Source organism: Colobus angolensis, unplaced genomic scaffold (assembly GCF_000951035.1).
Source record: "Colobus angolensis palliatus isolate OR3802 unplaced genomic scaffold, Cang.pa_1.0 Scaffold285, whole genome shotgun sequence".
NCBI lineage: Eukaryota > Metazoa > Chordata > Mammalia > Primates > Cercopithecidae > Colobus > Colobus angolensis.
In genome coordinates this window covers 1,604,963-1,623,763 of record NW_012116099.1, presented here as the reverse complement: position 1 = coordinate 1,623,763, position 18,801 = coordinate 1,604,963, and the positions used below count along the sequence as shown (strand labels likewise).

The following is an 18,801-nucleotide window of genomic DNA, read 5'->3' as shown; positions in this document are numbered from 1 at the left end:
TTCGGGACAAAGGTTGCATGCACACTCCAAAGTTATTTCCAGTGAAGAATATAACCATTTAAAATGTTTGTGATTTATTCTGTTTAGGCACTTCAGTTTTATTCTTTCTTAAAATGTGTAGAAAAATCAGTACCTAGAACTCAATTGATATGAGAATAATTGCATAAAATCTTTTCAATGTGATACACAAAATCAACGCAGCCATTTTCAAATGAGCACTGATAACAAAGTCAGTACCACCTTCCCATTTAAGTAGACGAAAAAACCTAGGACATAGGATTTAAGTGATTCCTTGAAGTAAACTAGCAAGACAAAAGCCTAGTGATTACCCATTTACTACTCAACTGTCTCTTTCTCTGGAAGTTTAAAGAGCTGCTCTATACTTTTATCAAAAAGGGGAAACCATTGTCAAATCTTAGGCTTGTTTCTCTTTTTGTGGTGTTCTAAGGAATGTGAAGACTAAGGTTAACTGAAATTCACAGAAGAACATAAAACTGTAATTGCTCTGAAAGAGTGGAAAGAAAAACATTGATAGTAAAGATGCAGGGAGTTCTTTTTTTTTTTTTTAAATAAAATCTCTCCTTTCCTCCTAAATATTAATAAAACCTTAAATCTTTGACTTTAGATTTAGAAAATGACTCATGCTTCCTACCCCTAAAGTCCAGCCCTCCCCTCTCCCAGAATAAAAAGTAGACAACCCCATCACGAGCAAAAGTAAAAGCTTTTAGCCTCCTGGAATGGGTGGGAAGAAAGAGGAGGGGATAGTTACACATTCCCTGTAGAAGACAAAGCCAGATGCACATTCCAGAGAAATCTGGCGGGTCCGAGTTTTTCCTTAAATACAGACTGGCCTGTCACTAAGCCAGGCTCTGTAATCTTCCCAGGCTGCCACTGCTAGGGAAGCCAGGAATCCCTTCTAATTAATCAAGTCCTCCCAACAAAAATTTTCCCACCCACAATAAAGTAGGTTGGGGGAAAGGGAAGCAGCAGAGAAAGCACTGCAGCCAAAAGAATTCTAGACTTTAGTATAATACCTAACTAATCCAAGAAAACAGATGCAGGAAGCAGAGGAAATGATCTACAGAGACACACAATGAGCTAGGAAACTTTCACAGCACTGCTCTGCTGGGACTCAGAATTTAAATTCAAAATCATAAGATATAATTATTATTGAGAGCGAGTCTGGCAACATCCTATACTTTTTCAAATGCCTCTAAGGCAGGGGGTGGACACAAACTTTCCTGAGGTAGATACCATGTGTATCACCTGACCCTTTTAACAATAATTTGATATTTGGATTTCTTTTTTATTTTACTAAAGTTTTGTTTTAATGGATAAACATTCATAATTATTACATTATGTGTCCATGTCTATTTCTTGCAAAGGAAATGGTTTTACCTTGGCCTTGCTAACTTACCCCACACCTGCAGCCGGTTTAACCCAAGGTAACTTCATTGAAGGCTTATTCTGATAAGGTACAAGGAGGTAGGAGTACCAAGGATATAGTGATTTAGATCCGTGTTGGCCAATACAGCTGATACAAGCCACTGGTGCCTACTGAGCATTTGAAATGCAGCTACTAGGAATTGAGATGTAGGCCGGACGCAGTGGCTCATGCCTGTAATCCCACCACTTTGGAAGGCAGAGGCAGGTGGATCACTTGAGGTCAGGCATTTGAGACCAGCCTGGCCAACATGGCGAAACCTCGTCTCTACTAAAAATACAAAAATTAGCTAGGCATGGTGGCGTGTGCCTGCAACCCCAGCTACTTGGGAGGTTGAGACAAGAGAATCACTTGAACCTGGGAGGCAGAGGTTGCAGTGAGCTGAGATCTTGCCACTGCACTCCAACCTGGATGACAGAGCAACAGAGTGAGACTCCGTCTCAAAAAAATAAATAAATAAAAGATATATCTGTATACATATTCCATATATAAATCAGTGTGTGTGAGTGTGTTTATTCCAGACTTTGCAGGCAAAAAGGTCTTTATTTCAACTACTCAACTCCACTGTAGCATAAAAGCAGCCAGGGATGATATGTAAACAAGTGGGAGTGGCTGGATTCCGGTAAAACATTATTTACAAAAACAAGCAGCTGGCATGTGGGCTGTAATTTGCAGATCTCTGGTCTAGATCTTTTCCCTACCCTAAAGAGTTTATTATTTTGGAAATTTTAAAATGCTGGGGTGGGTGCAAAGCTCGGGTTTAAGATTGCTATGAAGCCTTGGGGAGACGCGCCTGCTGTTACCACTTCTTTCAGTCAAAATAAGAGTCACTCACTGAAGTACAGGACACACCTCCCTGCTACAAGCTGCAGTAGCCCAGAAGTCTACAGACCCTGAAAGTTATACTTCCAAGGATTCCCACATCTCACGCACTACTGCCATTTCCTGGAAGTCTGGCCTCAGAAGAGTCTTCAACTCTTGAAAGAGTTCAAGAGCCAGCTGCGCAGTGGTAGTGCCGCCTGTAGTCCCAGCTACTTAGGAGGCTGGATCAGGAGGATAGCTTGAGCCCAGGAGTTCATGTTCAGCCTGGGCAATATAACGAGATCCTGTCTCTAAAAAATAGTGATAAAAAAAGAATTCAAGACGAGAACCACAGCAATTAAAAAGAAAAAACAAAAGTATTCATATGCAGGAAGGTCAGAAGATCTTTCTTCGCTTGAAGAAGAGTCATTTGCAAGAATAATTAATGCCATTCCAAGGGCAGTCTTAGAATAAACAACCCAGATCAAGTGGCAAACTACTTGGTGTTCATCAGTTTTTCTGTTACTTTGAAACCCTGCTCTATGCAAGTACTTTTCAACCCAGTCAAAAGTGGCTGCATCTATGTGAAAAATTTGCATAAGTTAATTAATTCCTTTTAAATTTTATTAATTTTTTTTTTCAAACTAGAGATGGGGTCTTGCTATGTTGCTCAGGCTGCTGGTCTCTAACTCCTGGCCTCAAGTGATCCTCCCGCCTGGGCCTTCCAAAATGCAGGGATTACAGATGTAAACTACTGTACCCAGCCTACATTTTATTTATGCACTTAATTTTTATATTAACGCATAGACACATATTAAAATGATATATCAAAGTGAGGTCTCAAGCTGGGTGTAGTGGTGCACATCTGTAGTCCCAGCTACTCAGGAGGCTGAGGCAGGAGGACTGCTTGAGCCCGGTAGTTCAAGATCAGACTGGGCTGGCATAAGTAGACCCCATCTTTCAAACAAACAAACAAACAAAAAAAATGGCCTCTTCTGCCTCATCCAGCTCCCTCTCTCACTCCAACTCTCACTCACCAAGGGCAACCACACTGAAACTTAGCTTTTTGATCTGGTAATTTGCCAACATATTTCTAAACACTATGTTTATCCTACGAATGTCTTATTACTTCAGTTTTATATACTTTATGTGAGAAATGAGGACTTAATCCTTATACCTGCCCTTCCACATGTTTCCTTCCCCGGCCTTCCAAAACTTGGAGTTCACAATATTACGAAATGTAACCTCTGTTCAAAGCTGAACCATGCAGGAGGGTCACTTGAGCCTGGGAGTTCAACGCTGCAGTGAGTTATGACTGTGCCACTGCATTCCAGCCTGAGCAACAGGGCAAGACCCCATCTCTACAACAAGAAGAACAAAAAGCTGAGTCATGTAGTATACTATGCTTAATTTCCTATCTTGCACAATCTTTTGTTTACTGAGAGCTGAGGGTTGCATCATTTTTCTTTTGTTTAGTTTTCTATATTCCTATGACTAAATCATTCCCATGCTACCTGACAGGCCTAAAAAAATTTCTTCTCAATGCATTTAAATACATGAAGTATTTTATTCATTTCATTTTTTGTTGGAGACATCTTTCATGGAACCCTCTGTCTTCTTCCAATAGCACTGGTTACTTTGGTTGCAGTTCAGAAACCAATACTCAGAAATATAACTCTTTGACATGCTAAACTAAAAAAGCAGCAGCAGAGTCTCTCTGACCTCCTCCCCTCCTCCCCTCAATCCATTGTCTCTCCTAAAGCACAAGATGAGGCTGTTCGCTGAAGCTCCATTATCTTCCTAGAAACTGGATACCCAAAGAGGAACACAACTGCCTTCCATATCTTCCCTGAAATTATCTATAGCAGAAAAGAAGACTAAAGAATGCAAACACACAGTGGACAGGCATTTCAACTAGATATTACCTGCTTCTTGGCTCATTCAAATTCTAAAGAAAATCATCTACAAGTTAATTTCTGTTTCTCAGGTCCATTCATTTCCCCTAAAAATCAGTTACCCCTATAACCATCTGGCCCTTTGGGTTTTCGTTTCTTGCTGCTGCTGTTGTTTTTAGAGCCAGGGTCTCTCTATGTTGCCCAGGCTGAACTCAAACTCCTGTGCTCAAGCAAATCTTCTGCCTCAGCCTCCCCAAATGGCTGGGACTACAGGCATATGCCATCATGTCCAGCTTTTGAGTGTTCATATTTTGTATGACTCCCATGCACTTGCGTGAACATAATAAATTTGTTATGCTTTCCTTAGTTAACTTAGTCTTTTGTTACAGGAGTGCTGACTGTGACCCTTCATGATGGGGAGGAAAGGATCACGCCCCTTCCACCCTTACACTTTCTAGGCAAAATATACAGTAATCATCAAGGAATTTGGTTAGGCCCTCACTTGTCTGGTTCCCTATTTCCTGGATCCTATATCTGATTCTTTCTCTGTTTATTCCCCTATTTTAGAAGACGACATCCTTTCTAAAACAGTGTGCATCAGAAGGGAAGTGTTTTCCATACTCTGCATCCTAAAAATGTCTCTATTCCACCATGTGACTGAACGTTGGGCTGTAAAGGGAATTCTTGGTTGGAAACCATTTTTCCTAAAATATTAAATGTATTGTTCTACTGTCTCCTAGTTATTGCTATTGAGAAGGGTGTTCTGATTCTTGATCCTCTGTACGTGATCTGTTTGTTTCTTAAGTTCTTCTCTAAATTCCCAGTGTTCTGAAATTTTAGGATGATATGCCTTAGCACAACTCTTTTTCACTGACTTTATTGTGTATTCGCTCACAGCTCTTTCAAACAGGAACTTTGTATCTTCCGCTTCCAGTAAATTGTATTGTATTGTTTCTTTCATATTTTTTTCTCAACCATTTGTTTTTCTTTTAGAATTCCAATTTTTCATATCAAGACTGAAACTCTAATTTTCTTGTGGTTTTCTCCTCAATTTTTTTTTAAATCTATTATCTTCTTGTTCTACTTTCTCGGCAGTGTTCCTTGGTGTTTGCCCCATACTTTATCATATTTTTATTTATATTATGCTTTTAATTTATAAGAGCTGTTTCTTGTTCTTGGGAATTTCCCTAGTTTGTAACATCCTAACTTTGTTTTGTGGTTATATGTAATAGCTTCCTTCTTCGCTCTACGGAAGCAAATTATAGTGCAGTTAAAGTCTTCTCTGGCTCCCTAGCACCTCTCTGCTCTTTAGAGTTTGTTCATTCACTATATTTTCTAATTCTCATATTCTAAGTTCTTCTTAAATCTGCATGAATGCTCTTCTGTCCGTTCATAATTTAAAAAGAAAATGAATGGTTATTGGAAATTTTTATTTCCCTTATTGACTGATGGGCTTTGGGAATCCAGTAGGAACCCATCTGTTTGGTTGGGGGATACCAAATACAGACTATGCTATTCATCAGATAAGCAGACTTTAGGTTAAGAAGTATGACTAGAGATAAAAAGAGACATTTCACAGTGATTAAGGACTACTTCAATAGATATAACAGTTATAAATCCACACACATCTGCTAACATAGTCTCAAAATATACAAAGCAAAAATCAAAACTAAAAGGAGAAATATATAAATTTAAAATTACAGTTGAAGGTTTTAATGCACCTCTCTCAACAGATAAAACAAGTTAACAAAAATATTAGTAAATACATACAATTAACAAATCAGACCCAAGTGACTATACTTAGTTCACTGCACATGACAACCATCACATTTTCAAGTGCTTATGTAACATTTACCAGAACAGACAGAGGTGCTGTGCTAAATATCAATAACAAAATGATTATTAGAAAATTTGCAAATACTTAGAAACTAAACAATACACATTTAAATAGCCAATAGATCAAAAACAAAATCACAATGAACACTGGAAATTATTTGACTTGAGTGATAACAAAATCCCTACTTTAACTGCATCCCTATCAAAACATGAAGCATACAATTAAAGTAGGAAATGCTTACAGAGAAATTTATAACTTTTAAGTACATGTATCAGAAAAGAAGGCTGTACACCAAAAATTTAACCTTCCACCTTAAGAAGCTAGAAAAGAGTAAATTTACCCAAAGAAATTCGAAGGAAATAATAAAGAAAGAAGTAAGGAAATACCAAACATACTACAGGACAAAAGAATTCAAAGCCAGAACTGGGTTCTCTGAGAAGACTAATAAAATTAGTAAGCCCCTAACAGTACTAATCAATAATTATCCCTTTGGAAGGTTCAAGCCTGGCTGTCAGAATATTTGGAAGCAGGATATAAGAGCCAGGAAGGCTGAGAGCTGCTGGTATCATAATGCCCTAGAGGTATAAAAGATAAAGGAGAGTGGAGAATGAACACATTACAGTTAGTTAGGCCAGGAGTTGTGAAGAATTTCAATTTATAGTTCTGTATCCCATTAGCATATAATACAATATTTGACACATATATAAATATGCAATGTATATATCCTCATATAATACTTTCTGGTTTATATGGACTAGTTTGTCCATAACTAAAACTATAAATTTTTGGAGAAGGAGCTATTCAATAGAGCTTTTTACTTAATTCCCTTGAGAAATTACGACTTTCATGAAAATGCAACTAAAAATATCTCCGCTTATTGACCAAGCAACATGGAAACTTGCTATTCACTCAGGACCTTGGAAGGCCAGGAGGGGAATGGAGAACAGCAAAGAAGTGAGAAACTGTTTGCAAATTACAAAAAAAAAACCCCAAGCTTGTGCCAGACTCTGTTATAAGTTCTAAAGTTATACTACCAACAAGGTGGTAGAATCTCAGGCCATGAAATTAATATAAAATCTGGTCCAAAATGACTGAAATGTTAATGGCTGTAGCAGAAGTAAACTTAAAACTGTTCAAGTACTCTGCAGGGCTCATAAGTCTTTCCACGTGTGTGTGTGTGTGTGTGTGTGTGTGTGTAGGATGTCACTGAAAATGAAGCACAATCAAAACTTACACACATTAACAATCCAGCAATCTCAACGACCAATTTATTCCACACTTAATAAATAACAGTGAAAATAGATTTATTAGATTTTATTTATTTTATTAGATTGTTCTAATCTAAGAGACTATAAAATAAATTATTTTAAATTATTAACATAAAAGGAGAAAATTGAAATAAATTTTTAAAACTAGGGAAAGTATATAGAATAAGTGCTGGTAGAATTTGAATTTTTAAAATATAAACAAATATAACTTCTTAAATAAAAAAAATACAGTCACTAAAAGTGAACAAGTTAAAGAGAAGATTAAATACAGATAAGCAGATTTTAGTGAAGTGAAAGAGGTCTGATCAAAAAGCACTCTGTGGACCAGGCACAGCAGCTCATGCCTGTAATCCCAACATTTTGGGAGGTCAAGGCAGAAGGATCACTTGAGCCCAGGAGTTTGAGATCAGGCTGGGCAACATGGCGAGACTCCATCTCTATAAAAATTTAAAAATAAAAAAAATTAGCTGGGAGTGGTAGTGTATGCCTGTGGTCCCAGCTACTCAAGAGGCTGAGGCAGGAGGACTGCTTAAGCCCAGGAGGTCAAGGCTGAAGTGAGCCATATTCACACCACTGCACTCCAGCCTGGGTAACTGAGTGAGATCCTGTTTCGGGGGGGGAAAAACACTCTCAATGCAATAAGGAAAAGAAAAACAGGGAAGGGCAATTGGCCACTGGCCACATAGCATTCACACAAGACTTCAGGAGCAGTGTTCCCTGGAGAGAAAGCTGTCTGACAACATCAGTAGCAGGTGTGCGGGTCTCCTGCTGCCCATGAGACCCTGGAGCAGAGCACAGAAATCTGGCAAAACTCGCTGTCAGATATTTAAAAAGGGATACCCATGCTTCAGTCATGGAGCTTTTAAGTAAGGTACATGGAGAAGCACTGGTCCCTAGCCTGTCAGAGGCAGAAATACAACTACAAAGTGGTGTACAGAACCTTCAATATGATGTATCAGAACCCTGTCCCTATCCCTATTCTGCTAGCCTGACACTCACTGTTGAGGCAACTCCTCTGCCTACCATGATCTGGAAGCTTTGTTCCAAGCCTTACAGGTATCACTATAAGATGGGATAATATGGTAGCAGAATATGCCACTTCCACGTGTATGGAACTGACCCATCTCGGGCATAATTAGGGGCCTCAGGTCCAAGCTTCATGGTTAACCAGGATGGTCTGCCCTACTTGGCCATAGCCAGTTTCAACAGAGCTTTGCAAGAGGCCCAGCCCTTTTCTGAGCAGACAGAGTACCGGGGCTCAGTCCTGGATAAAATTAATCTCACTCCTCCAGCATATAATAAACAGTCATATGAGACTATCCAACAAACTTCAAATAAAAGTTCTCTATAAGAAGAGAACAGAGAGAATTAGGAGAGGCAGAGAAAATGGTCAAGAATTTTCCAAAACTGATGACTTGAGTCTTCAAATTGAAGACATACATTGCATCCCAAGCCAGATTAATAAAAGCAAGACTATAACTAGAGATTTCATAGTGATACTATAGAAGAGCAAAGACAAAAATAAATCTTAAGAGCAAGCAGAGAAGAATGACAGATAATCAAGAAAGGAATCAAATCAGGCCAAACAGTGAACTTCTGAGGTGAGTAGTCTCCATGGACGCACCAGAACAATTCTCCTGATCCCTGTGAGAAAATGCTGCTTCTCAAGTCAAGAGTGCAGGTTCCCCTGCCTCTAGGCTGGCCCTGTGAATGCTCTGATCAATAGAAGGCCACAGAAGTGGCATCTGAGATATCTGCATCTAGGCCTTCAAAGGACTGACAAATTATACTTCTTTCATTGTGAAAGTCTTGTCCTAAGATGCCACCCCTCAAAACTCAGCCACCGGGTTAGATGTCCAAGCCACACAGATGAGAACTGGCACATGGATGAGAACTGAAGAACAACAATTAATAGATCCAGTAGAGATTCCAACCAAAACCAGCATTAACTGCCACTGAGTATGCCATCTTTCATGTTCCACCTAAGTGAGACCCTAAGTAGAACTGCAACCCCAACCAACGTCAAAAGGAAAAATTACTCAATTGATGCTAGGCAACCTACAGAATCAGGAGATCATAAAATGGTTGGTGTTTCAAGCCAATAAGTTTTAAGGTGGATTTTAAGCATCAATAGATAATGAAAACATTTCTCAGTAGTAATAAAAGATGCCAGAAGACAATTAAAAAGTATCCTTAAAGTGTTGTTGGAAAATAATGCTCAACCTAGCATTCGAAAACCAGCTAAATATCTTTCTTTCTTTCTTTTTTTTTTTGAGACAGAGTCTCGCTCTGCGCCCAGGCTGGAGCGCAGTGGCCGGATCTCAGCTCACTGCAAGCTCCGCCTCCTGGGTTTATGCTATTCTCCTGCCTCAGCCTCCCGAGTAGCTGGGACTACAGGCGCCCGCCACGTCGCCCAGCTAGTTTTTTCGTATTTTTTAGTAGAGACAGGGTTTCACTGTGTTAGCCAGGATGGTCTCGATCTCCTGACCTCGCAATCCGCCCCTCTCGGCCTCCCAAAGTGCTGCGATTACAGGCTTGAGCCACCGCGCCCGGCTAAAACCAATTAAATATCTTTCTAAGGTAAGACCAAAATATATTTTTAGACACACAAATAGTTAAAGTTCATCACTTATATGCCTTCACAGAAAGAAATACTAAGAACATATATGGATACAAGAAATAACTGAAAGCAATGAAATTTATAAATATGTTAGTAAATCTAAATAAGCACTGACTTAGTTAAAAATAAGACAGAGCTATAACATTAAATAGTATCTAATCTGGCCAACTAGCTATTGTAATTTATATTCTGATGTTTTGAACTTGCACTTATGGTAACACTAGCACACAGAAAATGTCCTAAAGAAACAACAACATATATGAAAGCATCTGCAAGCTCTTGTACTCACCATCAGTGAGCCTCCCATCTATCCACACCTGAGAAGGTCTCAACCCCAGCCATCAAGGAACAAAGAAGGGACATTTACAAGAGGAAAATGAAAGACGGCAACCAAGCAAGAGAACTCTCCTGGCATTGACCCAGGTAGAGAATTTGCTGATTCCTTCTTTTGATTACCTTTTATCTGCTTTGACATAATGAGAAATCATGCCATGGACTTGGAATATGAATAATAATTTTTAACAGTAAAGACCAAGGGATGACCAAAAAGCATCTTTAAAAGACGAAGCAAGGAGCGCCTCATAACTATATGAACATTTTCTCCCCCATCTCATTCTCAAAGTATAAATTTTCAATCTGCCTAGAGTCCCCAAAACACCAAAAGTAACTGCAACAAAAGCAAAAATTGACAAATGGGATCAAATTAAACTAAAGAGCTTCTGTACAGCAAAAGAAACTATCATCAAAGTGAACAGACAACCTACAGAATGGGAGAAAATACTTGCAAGCTATCCATTTGACAAAGGTCTAATATCCAGAGTCTACAAGGAACTTAAACAAACTTACAAGAAAAAAAACAAACGACCCCATTAAAAAGTGGGCAAAGGATGTAAACAGACCTTCTGAAAACAGGACGTTTATGTAGCCAGCAAATATATGAAAAAAAGCTCAATATCACTGATCATTAGAGAAATGCAAATCAAAAACAACACAATACCATCTCACGCCAGTCAGAATGGCGATTATTAAAAAGTCAGGAAACAACAGATGCTGGTGAGGCTGTGGAGAAAAAGGAATATTTTTACACTGTTGGTGGGAGTGTAAATTAGTTCAACTATTATGGAAGACAGTGAGGCAATTCCCCAAATATCTAGAGACAGAAATGCCATTTGACCCAGCAATCCCATTGCCGGGTATACACCCCCAAGATATAAATAATTCTATTATAAAGAAACATGCATCTGTATGTTCATTGCAACACTATTCACAATAGCAAAGACATGGAATCAACCTAAATGCCCATCAGTGAAAAAACAGATAAAATGTGGTACATATACACCATGGAATACTATGCAGCCATAAAAAGGAACAAAATGATGTCCTTTGCAGGGACATGGATGGAGCTGGAAGGCATTATCCACAACACACTAATGCAAGAACAGAAAACCAAATACCTCACAGTCTCACTTATAAGTGGGAGCTGAATGAGTACACATAGACACATGCGGGGAAATAGTACACACTGAGACCTGTTGGTGGGGCAGGGGGAGGGAGAACATCAGGAAGAATAGCTAATGGCCACTGGGTTTAATACCTAAGTCATGGGATGATCTGTGCAACAAACCACTGTGGCACATGTTTACCTATGTAACAAACCTGCACATCCTGCACATGTGCCCCAGAACTTAAAAGCTGAAAAAAATTTTTTTGCTGAGTCCCAAGTGTAAAAAGCAGAAAGTTAGGAACTTCAATTTTCAATTAACATAGAACTCAGTTATATTAGACAGTGATTAGACACTTTTTAAAAAGCTATTAAACATTACTTACTTTAACAGCAAATTTCTTAGATGCCATGGCTTACTGACTCCACAGTAACTACAAACCTTTAAGGAAAAAAAAAGTTATAATTAGATATATTAAAATTTCTTGTTATTTGGATATTATACAGGAAAAAGATTGGCTGAATAGTAAAATATCAATGGGTATTTATGAGATGAATGTTCACTCATAATTCCCTTAACCAAAATACTATATTAAATTAGTAATTTAAGCACTGCTTGCAAAGAAAAGGACAGGCCCTGGCCAGGGATGGTGGCTCACACCTATAATCCCAGCATTTCAGGGGGCCAAAGTGGGAGGATCACTTGAGCTCAGGAGTTTGAGACCAAACTAGGCAACACAGCAAGACCTTATCTAAAAGGGAGAAAAGCACAGGCTCAGATGGCTTCCCTGCTATATTCTACCAAATCTGTAAAGAATAATTTAAACCAATCCCTCATGAACTCTTTAAAAAAAACAGAAGCATAAGAAAATTTCTCAAATAATTCTGAAGCCAGTGTCATCCTGATACCAATAACAGAGAGAGACATCACAAGAAAACCACACATCAATGTACCTTATGAAGATCCAAAAATTATCAACAAAATACTAGAAAATCAAACACAGCAACATGTAAAAAAGATTATACACCGTGATCAAGTTGGATGTATTCCAAGAATGCAAGGATAGTTTAAGATCTGAAAATTAATCAATATAATACACTCTATTAATAACAGAAAAAAATGCAGATAATCATCCCAAATACAAAAAAAAAAAAAAAAACTCAAAACGCTTTTTTAATTTAAAAAAAAAAAAAAGCCAACACAATAGGAATAGAAGGGACTATCTCAACCTGATAAAAGATATTTAGGAAAAACCAAGTGCTAAAATCATACTTAATGATGAAGACTAAATGTTTTCTCCCTTAAGATGAGAGAGACATCTTTACAAGAAATGTCTGCTCTTGCCACTTCTTTTCATCATTGTACTAAAGGTTCTAACTAAGGCAATTAGGCAACAAAAAGAAATAAAAAGCATCCAGATTAGGAAGAAAGAGATAAACTGTCTATTCATAAACAACATGTTCTCATATATAGAAAACCCTAAGAAATCATCAAAAAACTACTAGAATTAATAAGTTCAGCAAGGTTGTAGGATATATGATAAATATTTTTAAATCTACTGTATTTCTACATACCAACAATAAATAGTCCTAAAATAAAATTTAAAGAAAAATTCCATTCATAATAACATGAAAAAGAATACTTAGGAATAAGTATAACAGAAGTACAAGATTTGTACACCAGAAGTAATAAAATATAATTGAAAGAAATTAAAGACTTAAGTGGAAAGATAACCCATGTTCATGAATTGTAAGACTTAATGCTGTTAATACAGCAATATTCCCAAATTGTTCTCTGATTCAATGCAATCCGTATCAAAATCCTAGCTGACTTCTTTACAGAAATTAACAAGTTTATTCCAAAATGTATATAAAATTGCAAGAGCTCTGGAGTAACAAAAACAATACTGAAAAAGAAGAATGAAATTGGAGAACTCAGTCTTCTCAATTTAAAAGCTTACTATGGTTGGACTCAGTGGCTCATGCCTGTTAATCTCAGCACTTTGGGAGGCTGAGGAAGGTGGATCACGAGGTCAGGAGTTCGAGATCAGCCTAGCCAACATGGGGAAACCCCATCTCTACTAAAAATACAAAAATTAGCTGGGCGTGGTGACATGCACCTGTAATCCCAGTTACTTGAGAGGCTGAGGCAGGAGAATCACTTGAACCCCAGACGTGGAGGTTGTAATGAGCCAAAATCATGCCACTGCACTCCAGCTTGGGTGACAGAGCAAGACTCCGTCTGAAAAAAATAAATAAATAAAAGCTTACTACAACATCACAACAATCAGAACAGTATGGTACAGGCTGAACATCCCTTACAGAAATGCTTAGGACCAGAAGTGTTTCAGACACAGGATTTTTTTCAGATTTGGAATATTTACATATACATGATGAGATATCCTGGGGATGAGATACAAATCTAAATACAAAATTCACTTATGTTTCATATATACCTTATACAGATAGCCTGAATTTTATATATTTTTATGATTTTGTGCATGAAACAAAGTTTTGACTGCATTTTGACTACAGACTGTCATGTGAAGTCAGGTGTGGAATTTTGTACTTGTGGCATCATGTTGGCATTCAGAGAGTTTCAGACTTTGCAGGATTTCATATATTTTGGATTTTCATATTAGGGATGCTCAACCTACACTAGCACAAGAACAGACATATAGGCCAGGCATGGTGGCTCACACCTGTAATCCCAGCACTTTGGGAGGCTAAGACAAGCAGATCACTTGAGGCCAGGAGTTCGAGACAACCCTGGCCAACATGGTGAAACCCTGTCTCTACTAAAAATACAAAAAACCAGCCGGGCATGGTGGTACACACTTGTAATTCCAACTACTCAGGAGGCTGAAGCACGAGAATCAGTTGAAAGCAGGAGGCAGAGGTTGCAGTGTGGCAAGATCACACCACTGCACTACAGCCTGGGGGCCAGATTGAGACTCTGTCTCAAAATAATAAATAAAAGACATATAGGTCAATTGGAATAAAATTGATAGAAATAGAGCCTTAAATTCATGTTCAATTAATTTTCAACAAGGGTACTGAGATAACTTGATGAGAAAATAGTTGTTTCAACAAATGGTTCCAGGACAACTGGGTATCCATATGCCAAATAATAAAGTTGGACTGCTACATCACACTATGTACAAAAAGTAAATTCAAAATGCATCAAAGACCTAAATATAAGAGCTAAAACTATAAAAATCTTAGGAAAAAAACATAGGCATAAATTTTTGTGACCTTTCATTGGGCAACAGTTTCTTAGATATGATACCAAAACAGAAGTGACAAAAGCAATTAGTAAGTTAGATTTTATCAAAATTAAAAACTTTTATACTTCAAACCAAGAAAGTAAAAAGATAATACACAGAATAGAAAAAAAGTCTGCAAATCATACATCTGATGAAGGACTCATGTCCAGAATATATAAAGAACTCAACTCAATAAGAGGAAAAATAACTCAATTTTAAAATAAGCAAAGAATTTGAATTCCTTCAAAGAAGATCTACAAATGACCCATTAAGCACATGAAAAGATGCTTAATATCATTAGCCATCCAATAAATGCAAATCAAAACCACAATGAGACATTACTTTATACCCATTAAGATAAATAGCTAAAATCAAAATGACAAATAATAACAGATGTTGGCAAGGATGTGAATAAACTGGAACTCTCATTCATTGATGGTAGGAATGTAAAATGTAGCCACTTCGCACAATAGTTTGATAGCGTTTCCAAATTTACAGAGTTGCCACATGATCCAGTATTTCCATTCTTAGGGATACAACCAAGAAAAAAAAAATAACTCCATACAAAATAATTATACAGGAATGCTCACAGAAGCACTACTAATAATAGTCAAAAAATGGAAACAACCCAAATGTCCATCAACTAATGAACAGATAAACAAAATGTGATATGTCATACAATAGAATATTATTTGGCAATAAAAAGGTAAATATTTCCCTTTACTGTGCTCAGCCAGGCAACCACTTTTTCTCACCCTGGCAGAAAACCGGAGTATTTTCTGGAGAGGGTAAGACAGAGGATCTCTAGTCTGGAAAACACTAGGCACAGTAGAAGGTGGAATCTTCTGAACAAAGAGAAATTAGGGAATACAAACGGAGACCTTCCTCTGCCTGCATGCCTCTCTACCCTGCCCATACTCTCCAGAGAGCAGACTGAAACCTCCCTATTCAGAGAATTGGACTAACCTAAAAGACAGTGTCTAAAAATACTGACACAGGGGTTCCCCAAGGAAACAGCCTAAACAGATGGCTCTTAAGTGAAGTCCAGATCCATAAGCCCCACACCCATATGCAGAGATTCTAGTTCTCTTTTAATGTCCCACTCTCAAATATAAGTAAACAAGCAGGAATAACCTGTCACCTAAAGCAAGATTATATTATGAAAGAAAAACAAACAGAGAAAAAAACCTACTTGGCTGAAACAAAGTATGGAGGGAGAAGAAAACATTTTTTAAAAATTATCATTAGGGAGGTTGCAGATACTGCAGCCATAAAGCAAAAAAAAAAAAAAAAAAAAAAAAAACAAAAAAAGAGACTATCAGAAGACAACAAACTAAAACAATGAAAACAATGATAGTTGAATTTTTAAAACTTAATAGTTTTAAAAATTAAATGGTTGAAAGATAACGTAATGAAATCTCTCAGAAACTTCAGCAAAAAATTAAAAAAAAAAAGGAAAGAGAAAATAAATTAAAATTAAAAGACCAATACAGGAGGTCAAACACATGAAAATGAGTATGGAGACTGACCCATATTAGAGCATCTATCACAGTGAAATTTTAGGTATTGGGGATAAAAAATTTTTTTTTAAGTGTGTGTGGGGGGTAGTAGGAGGTGGAGAACACAAAGGATCAGGAGTCAGAATTGGTTCCAAACTGCCCAAAGATATGGAGAAATATCTTCAAAATTCTGAAGAAAATTGTTTCTAACCTCAAATTGGATTTAAACTTCAGGGGAGAAAAAAAATTATTAAGACATGCAAGTTCTTATAAAACTGTTTCATGTATTTTTTCTCAGGAAGCTACTAAAGATGTGCTTCACCAAAATGAGGAAATTAAGCAAGAAAGAGGAAACAGGAAGGGTGAGAGGGGAGAAAGGCAGAGGAAAGCTGAGGATCTGGTGAAAGGAGGCCTCCATGAGAGCTGTGGGTAGACCACAGGGGAAGTGCAGGTGCGGACCACAGCAGGCTGCAGGGGAGAGGCACATCCAGGAAGATCTACACACACGCACACACAGATGAGTTTTAGACAACTGGTGAAGAATATGAGATTGAATTAGGGCAGGTACATGGAAAGCTAAACAGCAGAAGAATAACAAGGCAATTACTGATTCCACCATAAACAAAAACAGCAGTAAATAAAGAGTGCTTAACACACAGCTCAGTTATGACTAGCATTTATAGTCATAATAGCAAACATTGAATGTTGACCTAAACAATATTATGCTTATGATGATATTAGAAAAATAGGGAATGTGTGTGCGTAAATACGGTGAGGGCACACAGGTTAAACAGAGCAAAAGATCTCTAATGGTGATGGAGTGTTTCAGAAACAAAGCAGACCAGTAAAAATAATAATAACCACAATGGCTATATTAAAGCAAAAATACAGACAGTAATTTAGTGATCTGGATCCAATTCTTTGTTTTTTAATAAACTTTTTTAAAGTTTATTTATTTTTTATTTATTTCTGAGATAGAGTCTCACTTTGTCAACCAGGCTAAAGTGCAGTGGCTCAATCGAGGCTCACAGCAACCTCCACCTGGTGAACTCAAGCGATCCTCCTGCCTCAGCCTCCCAAGTAGCTGGGATCACAGGTTCATGCCACCAAACCCAGCTAATTTACATATACATACATATTTATTTGTTTTTTTGTTTTGAGACAGAGTTTTGCTCTTGTTGCCCAGGCTGGAGTGCAATGGCACGATCTTGGCTCACTGCAACCTCTGTCTCCTGGGTTAAGCAATTCTCCTGTCTCAGCTTCCTGAGTAGCTGAGATTACAGGCACATGCCACCACATCCAGCTAATTTTTGCATTTTTAGTAGAGACAGAGTTTCATCATATTGGTCAGGCTGGTCTTGAATTCCTGACCGCTAGTGATCCGCCCACCTCGGCCTCCCACAGTGCTGGGATTACAGGCGTGAGCCACCGCACCTGGCCTATTTTTATATTTTTTATGGAGATGGGGCTTCACCATCTTGCCCAAGCTGGTTTTCATCTCCTGAGCTCAAGCAATCCAACAGCTTCAGCCTTCCAAAGTGCTGGGATTACACGTGGGAGCCACCAGGGCCTGCCTGTATCCGATTCTTAAGTACTAAACTCTTCCCAAACTGAAGAACAAGGTGAAGAGAGCCCACAAGGATGGAGGAAAGGGGTTGAGGAGGACACAATCATTCACAAGCCTTGAGCATGGAACTATTTGCCTGTTGAAATTGTTACAGCAGCTCTTCCAATAGAAATATAATGCAAGCCACAAATGTAATCTTAAGTTTTCTATTAGTTGCATTTTTAAAAAAGTAAACAGAAACAGGTAAAGTTAATTTGAATAATCTATTTCATTTTATTTTATTTTATGTTTCTGAGACGGAATCACACTCTGTCACCAGGAATGGAGTGAGTGGCGCAATCTTGGCTCACTGCAACCTCCACCTCCTGGGTTCAAGCGATTCCCCTGCCTCAGCCTCCCGAGTAGCTGGGATTACAGGCACCCGTCACTAAGCCCAACTAATTTTTTGTATTTTTAGTAGAGATGGGGTTTCACCATGTTGGCCAGGCTGGTCTCGAACTCCTGACCTCATGACTCGCCCACCTCAGCCTCCCAAAGTGCTGGGATTACAGTCGTGAGTCACTGTGCCCGGCCAATCTATTTTGTTTAACCCGATATAGCCAACATGTTAGCATTTCAACATGTGAACTATATAAAAATGTTTACATGCTTGTTGTTTTAACCAAGACTTTGAAATTGGTTATATTTCTAGGACATCTCAATTTGGACTGGTCATGTGAAAGGTGCTCAATAGACACTCGTAGGTAGCCACCATTATGGACAGCACAGTTTGAGAGCCTTTTTTAAAACAAGAAAAACACGGCCGGGCGCAGTGGTTCACACCTGTAATCCCAACACTTTGGGAGGCCAAGGCAGGTGGATCACTGGAGATCAGAGTTCGAGATCACACTGGCCAAAATGGTGAAATCCCGTCTCTACTAAAAATGCAAAAGTTAGGCAGGCATGGTGGTGGGCGCCTGTAGTCCCAGCTACTCCGAAGGCTGACGCAGGAGAATCGCTTGGACCTGGGAGGCGGAAGTTGCAGTGAGCTAAGATTGTACAACTGCACTCCAGCCTGGGTGACAGAGTAATACTCCGTCTCAAAAAATAAATAAATAAATAAGGCACTTATTTCTGTATCCTGAATTATTTATTTATTTATTTATTTATTTATTTATTTTATT

The 18,801-nt window shown here is 38.2% G+C and overlaps 1 protein-coding gene across 1 annotated transcript in view; it reads right to left on the bottom strand.

The window, feature by feature from the left end:
- The window catches only part of SLX4IP (SLX4 interacting protein), a 198,588-nt gene that overhangs the window by 156,916 nt on the left and 22,871 nt on the right, over positions 1-18,801 (bottom strand). Inside the window, exon 2 of the mRNA XM_011948867.1 lies at positions 11,693-11,748. Coding sequence (XP_011804257.1) covers positions 11,693-11,719 — 27 coding nt within the window. The 5' untranslated portion in view covers positions 11,720-11,748. The remainder of the gene's footprint in view (positions 1-11,692; positions 11,749-18,801) is intronic.